Raw genomic sequence first — 9,159 nt, forward strand, 5'->3', positions numbered from 1 at the left:
CCCCCCCCAGCTGCAGGGTCACCCGCTCACCCCCAGGGAGCTTGTCACAGGGGCACGGGGGGGGGGGCCCTGCCCCCCCCTCCCCCCCCGGGTTTGGGGGGAGCCTCAGGGACTACAGCGAGGGGGGGGGGCAGGAGGGCCGGGGCCCCCCCAGCCATGCCCCGACTTGCCTCCTTGTATTGTCTCTTCCCAGAACAAAGGTCCCTCTCCTGGGATCTTGGCCTGGTGCTGGGGGCGGTGGTGGTGCAGGGAGCAGGGCGGGGGGACACATGCGAGGGAGCAGGACACTGCTGGGGGGGACGACAGTATGTGGCCAGGGTCCCCCCCCACTTCACCAGCCCCACAGAGCAGACCCTGATAAACCTCATCCAACACAAACCCCAGGGCTGAGCCCGATATCCAGCATTAATATTTGAAGGGCTAATTACAAGGCATGTGCGAGGAATGCTAATTGGGATTGGGGGGGGGCAGGCGGGGGGGGGCCCGTTTCTCCCCAGCTCTCAGAACTGCCCCACAAGCCTCTGGCCCTGCAGCCCACGCCAGAAAGCCATTGTCAGTGGGTTAATTAGCGAGAAGCTGCTAATTACAGATGGGTGCCTTGATAAGGAGGAAGTTAAGAGCAGGTGGACACTCCAGGGTGGGTCAGCCCTTCTGAGGGGTGCGTGGACCCCTGTCGTTGGGGTGGGGGGTCCTTGTAGCTGCCCCTGCCAGACTCACTGCCCGTGTACACACACCTTGGGGACGAACCGCTAGTCTGGAAGATGAAGAGGCAACTGGCTCTGACACATCCAATTTATTACCAGGTTGTGGCTGCCGGGGAGCCGAGCAAACCCGATTGCTCTCCGAACGGCAGGGAAAGATTTGTCACCAACTGCCGGGGAGGGCTGGGGCACGGGAGGACTTGGGCAGGGGAAGGAGGCTGGTGACAGCCCAGCCAGGACAGCCCCGTCCCCGCAGCACGGGGCTAGACGAGTCCCCCAGGGTCTGTGCTGCAGAATGCGTCGCCTCTAACGGCAAAACAACAGGGGATTCGGGCTCGCCCCACAAAGGCGGGATCTGAGCCCCACAAGGGGGGTCAGGAGACAGCCAGGGCCAGAGAAGTGGTGGTGGTGATGGGTCCTCCTGCGGCAAAAGAAGGGTGCTGAGCTCCTGCCTTCCCCCTGCTCCCCGCAGGGATGCAGGGCAGGAGGGAAGGAAGGCCCTGAGGTCCCTTCATTGCCCTGGGAGGGTCAGCGCGTCGCATACCCGGGCCCAGGCACGATCAGCGCCACCAGAATAGAGAAACTACAGGGTCCTGGCTGGCCCCGGCGCTTCCAAACACATTACGGGTGCAGGGTTGGGAGACCCATTGTGCTCCCGGGGCCGGGTGGAAGCTGGGTTTGGGCACAACCAGCCTGGGACAGCGTTGGGGCTTTCCACTGGCTGCAGCGCAGCAGCGATACCCTCCTCCGAGGAAACCGTCTTCCCGATCGGCTCACCCGGGTTCTGTCTGCCGGCAGTGTTAGCCAGCAAGGGAAGCTTGGGCCTCGTCCCTGTTGGAGGATGGACACGCACCCCAGGGCGGGCAGGTGAAGACGCTGGGTCTCCAGATGGCCTGGAAACCCCGCTGGGCCCGACGGCTGCGGTGCCAGCTCTGCGTGAGGCTCTGGAGAGCAGCTGCTGTCAGCTGGGAGGGGGGGACAGCCTGCGATCCCTGCTCTGGGCTGGCTCGGTCGCTCATCAGTCACTCGCGCTGTCCTCGCTGTCCGAATACGCCCCCAACAAGCCGAGGGAGGACGTGGTGCCCGTTGCTGTGGGAAACGAGCCTGGAAGCCGAGCAAGAGAGCGGACACCATCAGGTAGAGCCCTCCCCATCGCCGGCAAACCCCACCGGCTTGGCGCAACCAGCAGGGTGGAAACACGAGCCTGCCTTGCCGCTCCGGCTGCTCGCAGCTGGAGATGAGGCAGCCGGAGTCAAGAGTCTGAGCGGTGCCTCGTTCCCCCTGCCTGAATCTCGATGAGGACAGCAAGGTTAAATCGGGCAGAGAAGGAGACCCCGCACTCCCTTGGCTGGTGCATCCTGCTTCCGCCTTGCGGCAACGGGAGGAAGCAGCAAGGTTGGCGCAAGGTCTGCAAAATCCCTTTCTCCCTCTGCAACCCCCTGGGAGATTTCAGCCACTGGAAAGGATGAGAGGAGCCAGCTCCTGGCTCTGACCACTCGAGCCGCAAGTGTGAGGCAGCATCACGGGCAGAGCCCCCAGTCCTTGAAAGACAGGCAGCTCCTCCAGCATAATTTGGCTGAACAGACCCTGCCAGCAACCAGGAGCAGGTGGCTGGGGAAAGCGTATCAAAAATGGGGCAACTACAAGAGCTGTCCTTCCCCAGGGATCCCCTGAGGGCAGAAGGACTTACTAAGCCAAAGGTTTAGGACCAATCAGCCCAGAATCTATCAATTCATTGGCTCCCTTCCCAAATCCGTGGGTCCTCTGGCTTCCTGGGGCAGTGAACAATGAGGTGCTGGAAAGCCTTTCTGCTTGTTTTCACCACTTCTTTAAAGCTTCCACATCCCTACAGTTTGGCAGGTTTTATAATCAGGCTCCAAACCAAAGCAATTTTCTTGCTTTTACATTCATATCTTGTTGTTGTGATGGTTCCCAGCACCTTATCTGTGCATGAGATGCTGTTTTGAAGCTTCTGGCCCTGACAGTCTGTCACCAAGGTCTCGGCTTACTGCCAAGGGCCAGGAAGGAACCTCTCCTCCATCAGGACATCTGGAAACAGGGACAACCCCCTGCTCTTATACCATCATGGCCTCATCTGTCCCACAACAAGGACTTGATCTAAGAGCATTCAGGCTCTGAAGACAGAGCTAAACACCACTTTGGGTACTGCCAGACCCCTCCCTGATGCCCCAGCTCAGGCCACCCCATCCCCACATGGGCAGTTACCGGTGTTGCCCGTGGTGCCTTGGTTCTCTGTACCATTAGCCAGGGCAGGATTTGGCTTCTGCTTCTTCACTGTGACCAGGCCGGCCAGCTGGGACTTGGTGTTCAATTTCCCCACACTCCTCTCCCAGCTCTCCGTCTTCAGCTTCTTACTCTGGGGCTGAGGGTCCTGCAGAGTAGAGCAGGGGTGTTAGGGTGCTCTGGCCTCGGAGGGCAGGCAGAGGGCTGGGGGAAAAGGAGGACTGGTAAAAACAGCAGCACAAAGAGGAAGAGATGAGGATGGCTGCTTGGAGCAGCCAAGGGGGGTATTCTCCCACTGCACCAACTGGCACAAGCTAGACAAACAACAGGGATATGGATCTAAATGGCTGCAAAACAGCCCTTGGAGATGAATGTCCCACTGCCTGTGACAGTTAAATCCAGCGTTGTGCGGCTGCGGGCTGGCCCGGGGATGCTGAAGAGCCAGATGCATGCCACAGGGCTGCACAACCTCTGCCAGCCAGGACTGCGTGCCTGCAGGTGGTCCAGCCACTGAATCAAACTCCCCCAGGCACGAGGATTAGTGCCGGGCCAGGGAACATCGCTCAGATTAACCCCAGCCCGGCTTAGAAACACAGCAGCTTTGATTCATCCAACCGGACAGAGGTCCCCACAGACACGGATCGACATCGGAGAGCAGCAGTGCAGGGGCCTGTCTGTGGGGATAATCCCTCCCTTGCAAGCCGGGCACTGAAAGCTCTTTTGTTCTGCCTGTCTCCAACATGGACAAAACAGAACCAAAGGAGAGACTGTCCCAGGCAGTCGTTTCACTGCTGTAATTTTCAGAGTGCTGAAATCGTGACTGAAGTACGACCGAGGCACAGGCGAGCCTGTCCTTTTCGAGCTGAAAGGGAAGCCATGTCCTGAGCGAGGATGGGGGCAGCTCCCTCCCACCCTTTGTCAGCAGATGCGGTCTAAAATCACCAACTGATCCCTGTCTCCTTTCAGCCCAGTGCACAGCGACACAAGCTTTCCAAGTTGCTCATGTGTGACAGGAATTAGGGCTCCAGCGTCGCACAGAGCAGGGACAAAACAGGCAACATGCAGCCCAGGACAGTGGATTTGGTCGGGGGGAAGAGGTGTGGTGGGTGGAACAGCCTTTGCCCCCACTCACCTCCTGCAAGATGTCCGTAGGTTTAATTTTCGCCGCAGGCTTTGTGCGTGATTTTGCAGGCTCTTCGTCAGAGTCGGAGTCTACCAGCAGCCGCCGGTTCTGAGCCTGCTCCAGCATGGCTCTGCAAGGAGAGAGGCCACATGCAGAGGGTTAGAGCTGGCTCCCTTCCACCACCGTGCCGAGCGGTGCTGGCCGTGCACCGTGCCTGCACTGTTTGCTGTAAGGGGAGCTGGAATTCAGCAGCAGTGCAATAGGATCCACCTTCTCAGATGGTTTTTAAGAAGTCATGGTCAAGCAGTGCCTGAAGGTTGATAGCAATGAGATCTGCAGCCTCAGCCAGGTGCAGAAACTCTCTCTCCACGCAAGGACACTTCTCAGGGGGAGTCAGGCCCCTGCAGCAGCCTGGATCTCCCCACCAGATGGGCTGGTGATACCAAAACCCCTCCACCTCCACCTCCCTAAACACTTTGCCACAACAAACTGTCCCCAGTCTCCTTACAGCCCGCTCAGGATTACATCCCACCCACACAACTCCTGTGAACAAAGGGCCCTCAGGCAGGGCCCTCTCTTATGCGCCCTCAGGGTGCTGAGGAAAGGGTGAGACGCAGCCCTGCCTGGCCAGGACCAGCGTGGCTGGTTTCACATGCCCATGAATGCTTCCAGCCCGCTCACTTCATCTCTTGCTCATCCTCCTCTTGCTCCTTGCGCTTCTGCTCCTCCTCGTACTCCTTGTACTGCTTCAGCATGGCCTCAAAGTCCACATTTGCCTGGCGCTGGTTGAGTTCCTTCAGCTCCTGCAGGTTCTCCAGAACCTCCATCTCCAGCTTGGAGTCCTTGGTTCGGTTCTCCAGGACCTGGGTGACCAGAGATAAGTCAGCCTCATGCGAGGTAGCAGAGCTTGCCAGCAATCTCCAACAACTGCCTCCCCACCCAGTACTGGGCAGGAAGCTTTAAGGGGATCATCATCATCCTCCTCATTTTTGGGTCTTAATAGGACAGGAAAAACTGGGGCAGGATGCAGCCTGTCACAAGTTCCAGCACAGGAGAAAACCTCCTGAGAGCAGAGAGTTGTCTCCTGCCTGTCAAGAGTACAGCAATACCTCGGGAGCCTGGAGAACTAAGCCAACAGCTACGAAGTCACCTGCTTCGCTGGGGAAAGCCAGCCAGGACAGGAGAGAGGTTTGCCTTCTGCAGAGAAGGTCACGTTCTCATACCTTCATGGGATTGTTGAGCTCTTCCTCTTCCCTCTCCTTCTGCATTCTTTTCTCCTCTTCCTCCAAGAGCTTCTCAGCTTGGAAGTTGCGAGTGGCGCCATGCTCCATGGTGTAGTCTGTGTTCTCGGGATCTGTCTAAGGAAGAAACGAGACAGCAAAATCATTGTACTGGCGCCATTCTGCTCCAGCCATCCTGTGGCCACTTCCAGAGCCACACACAAATGCTTCCCAATTTCATTCACATCACAGGGCACACAATCACCCGCGGCCTTTGTTCTTCTCCAGCGGATGTGCTGCTGCAGCCCACCCACAGATGGGTGAGACGCTTCAGAACTAAAAACGGCCACAATAAGAGAAGATACACCAAAAAGCACATGCTCAGACTCAGCTTTTGCTGGGACACCCCTTCGTCATGGGGTCAGCACCTGGTAAAGCCCACAGACTGCAGAACCTCCCCAGAAAGCGAAAGTGCAGAAGATACAGAACATATTTCACCTTGAAAGTGATCTCTGCCAGGCAACGTGTGCACTTGATGTAGAAGCGGAAGATGGGAAGTCCCAGGTACACCTCATTCTGAACAGTCTCCTTACGGGCATTAAACTTCTTCCCTTTATAGATGTATTCACCACATGTCTTGCATCTAGAAAAGGAGAAAGAAAAATCCGTAACACATCAAAAGAACAAAGAGGCCAAAAAATGTCCAAGTGATTTTTCAGATTCTGAGCAACTGTTATTTTCATCTTTGGAAATTCAGTACCTACTCTTCAAAGAACCCCAAAATCACCCACAGCATCTCTTCCCTCTCCCTCACCCCTTTTCTTCTGGTCTGTGTCACCTCTAACGGCTGCTGGCAGCAGCTCCGCTGCAGCGCATGGAGGTGAAACAATTCCTAAACAAACTCTTCTCTTCTACAGCTTCTTCCTTCTGACCATCACAGCCCCTCTTACCGCATGTTGAAGGGGGCCATCAGCCGCACCACATACTGTCGGTCCTTTGGGAGTTTGAGCTTTGGGATCTTAGCAGGATCGAAGTCTGGCGGGTAGTATTTCTACAGAGACAAAGCAGAGACGCGTGTGTGCTGGGCGCAGAGTCACCCAGAGCAGTGTGAACCCCGGCAGGCAGGCTCCCAGCTGCCACATCAGCCTAAGGGATCAGCTCCACGCAGCAGGAGCCAGCGTCCCTACTAGCCAGGCGTGGTCTCAAGTGCCAAACACCCCGTCCACCACTCCCCGCCAGAGCCAGGCATTGGTATCTGTCTGTCTGTACGTCCTCGGCCCCAGGCCCCCCAACCCTTGCATGATTTTAGGGCCTAACCCTCTTGCCCCTGCCAGCCCCCCTGCCAAGCGCTTCCAGGGGCCCCAGCCTGGGGATCCCCACCCCAACCGCCCCCCTCCCAGCCTGAGAGTCCCCTCAGGGACTCCTCTCCACCACAGGACCCCCCCAACCGACCAGGGACTCCCCAGCACCTCCGGCCTGGGACCAACCTCAGCGATCAGAGAACCCTCCCCAGGACCAGCCCGGCCTGGGGACCCGCACAGACACCTCCCTCAAGCCCCCCCAGCCGGGGAATCCCCCCCCCAACTCACGTTCAACACCTTCCGCTCCGACATGGCTGCGACACCCCCTCAGCCACCGGTGCCACCCAGCACCTGCCCCCCGCACCGCTTGCCACTTCCGGGAAAACAGCCTTCCCCGCCCCCCTTCCACCTCTGATTGGTGCAGCGAGCCGCCGCTCGGCGGCTTGTCTCTGTTACTGGCTGCCTCTGCTGTCTGTCAGCTAGCTCCGCCCACCGCCGCGCTGTGGCACCGGCAAGAGTCCGCCAGTACACCGCGGCCCGATAAAAGGTTCCGCCGGCTCTGCCAGGTCCCGGGGGGCGGCTGTGCCCCGGCTGGGGCTGAGGGAGCCCGGGGCAGAGCGGGGGCTGCGAGCGGTGGGGAGCTGGAGCTCGGCTTCCTCAGAGAGAAGCGCGGTGTGGGCCCCGGGCAGGCCCTGCGCGGCAATGACAGATGTTCATCCTGTGGGTAACGGGCTAAAAAAAGTCTGTTTTGTGTGAGAAATCTTCCCCCAGCTGCAGTATTCGACCTTTGGTCTGTGAGGCATTTTCTGGACAGTCTTTGGGGTAGGAAAAAATTAAGTTACTTGTCCCTAACACAGATATATTGGTGCTTTCCGTGTTGCGGGTAGGAGAGCTTTCTGGTGAGTGATCTGCTGCGCTTCCAAACGAAGGGGAAACTCTTCTGCTTCTCTTTACTGTTTTCCTGCGCGTGTGTGCTTTGGTGTTCCTTGCTTAAAACAGAAGGTTCAGAGTCCTTCGCTTATGGTTTATTGTTTTGAGTTTGCAGCTGATGGTTTCTTACTGAGGGGTTATAGTTTATTACTGTATTTTGTAAAAAATGAGGTGCAAGCTGTGAAAATTTCTTGCAGGGCTCTGTTCTGGAGGTTGGGAAGAAGTAGAGATGGGTGAAATCAGGGTTTTTCCTCCCAAATATCAGTGCTGAATCCCATCCCTGAAGGAAAAAAAGAGGAGGGAGGCTGGCAGCTCCTTAGTTTCTTGCCAGATCACGGCAGGAGCAGGAGCTGACCTTTCCCTGCTGGGCTAATGGACGTTGATCCAGTAATGGCTCCCTGGGTGACATGGGGTACATATGGCACTGAGCCGGGTGATAGACTCACTCCCGGGTGTCGTGTGTATGCATTAATTAATAAACAATTGTTATATTCATTCAACTCACGTCCCTGTACCTTTGCACTCAGTACAAAGTGCCTCGATGGGGTGCCCTGGGGAGGGGGTTACCCATTGTGGGGCTCCCGGAGCACCCCAAGGCTCCTCAGCCTGCCGGGATGGCCCTGGGGCCATTGGTGGGGCCGCAGGGGAGGTCCTGGCCGCAGCCAGGGCCCCTCCAGACCCTCTGGATATTGGGGTGATGGCAGAGGGGTGCCTGGGCTGGAGGATCGGCCTCTCCCAGGTGATACCCCCCAGCTCCAGTGCATGCCCTGGCCCCCTGGGAGATGCAGTTGGCCGGTTGGCTGTTTTGCCCTCCAGGACACACCAGGAGAGGGAATGCTGCGGCACGGGGCTGCCGGGAGGCCACAGGGCTCTGCCGGGAGAAGTTGTCTCTGCCTTGGACTTCACTTGTTCTCTCACAACTCCTCCTGAAGCCCCTGTTGGTTCTCTGAGCCGCCTTTTACCCCCTGGCCCTCTCAGGGCTTCCCTAGACCCACCATAATGCCAGCTGAGATCCTCCTAGTGCCCCACCGCCCTCCGACAGCCCCTTGGGACCCCTCTGGTCCCCTCACAACCCTTCTCCACATCCCAGAAGAGTCTTTTTCCTCTCTGTGCCACCCAGGGCACCTCCGAGTCCCTCTGTACTCTCCTCACAGTGTCCCCAAACCTCCTTGTGCCCCCGTGGCATCCTTTGAGGCCCCTCACAACCCGCTCTCAGGCTCTCCTCATGCCCCAGAGCACTGTCTGCCCTGCCCGGGACCCCCATTTTGGGGTTTGAGCCCCCCTTCCTCCCCCAGGACCTCTGTGCTGCACACACAGAAGCTGCCTGGAGGTACGAGGTTGAGTTTGGGATCATGGAATGGGAGACTGAGAGTTTTGAAGACAGGAAAGGGGCCCTGCGGGCACAGTCCTGCCATCTCGGTGCGAGGCGACACTTGTCATGAACTGGAGATGGCCGCTGAAACTCGGTGAGGGAAAAACCAGGGAATCGGTGAGGGCAGCAGCTTGAGCGGAGGAGCGTGCGTGTGAAGCGATCCAAGAGCTGTAATCCCGTCAAAGATCCAAGAGCTCTAATCCTGTCAAAGGTCCCTACGTAAGCCTGATAACCGTTATGAGTACCAGCAAGATCCCCCGAGTTAGCT

The 9,159-nt window shown here is 58.0% G+C and overlaps 2 protein-coding genes across 2 annotated transcripts in view; both read right to left on the reverse strand.

The window, feature by feature from the left end:
* FSD1 (fibronectin type III and SPRY domain containing 1) overlaps positions 1 to 1,720 on the reverse strand; it is an 11,612-nt gene extending 9,892 nt beyond the window's left edge. Inside the window, 1 exon segment of the mRNA XM_010562319.1 lies at positions 1,555 to 1,720. Within this exon segment, the coding sequence (XP_010560621.1) occupies positions 1,555 to 1,720 (166 nt within the window).
* Positions 885 to 6,964, reverse strand: CCDC94 (coiled-coil domain containing 94). Its single transcript, XM_010562254.1, has 8 exons — positions 6,878 to 6,964; positions 6,239 to 6,339; positions 5,787 to 5,931; positions 5,292 to 5,426; positions 4,750 to 4,931; positions 4,078 to 4,198; positions 2,928 to 3,093; positions 885 to 1,805 (listed from the first exon to the last, which is right to left on the reverse strand). Exons 1-8 carry the CDS (start codon positions 6,899 to 6,901, stop codon positions 1,720 to 1,722), a joined length of 960 nt encoding a protein of 319 aa, XP_010560556.1. The 5' UTR covers positions 6,902 to 6,964; the 3' UTR covers positions 885 to 1,719.
* Positions 6,965 to 9,159: the final 2,195 nt, after the last annotated feature.

Source organism: Haliaeetus leucocephalus, unplaced genomic scaffold (genome assembly GCF_000737465.1).
Source record: "Haliaeetus leucocephalus isolate CR32 unplaced genomic scaffold, Haliaeetus_leucocephalus-4.0 Scaffold157, whole genome shotgun sequence".
Classification (NCBI taxonomy): Eukaryota; Metazoa; Chordata; class Aves; order Accipitriformes; family Accipitridae; genus Haliaeetus; species Haliaeetus leucocephalus.

Coding starts and splice junctions, on each gene's coding strand:
- CCDC94 (XM_010562254.1), bottom strand. CDS start 6,901: ATGTCGGAGCGGAAGGTGTTGAAC. Junction 6,340..6,877: donor CGGAGCGGAAGGTGTTGAAC/GTGAGTTGGGGG, acceptor TTGTCTCTGTAG/AAATACTACCCGCCAGACTT. Junction 4,932..5,291: donor AGCTCAACAATCCCATGAAG/GTATGAGAACGT, acceptor CTGGTCACCCAG/GTCCTGGAGAACCGAACCAA.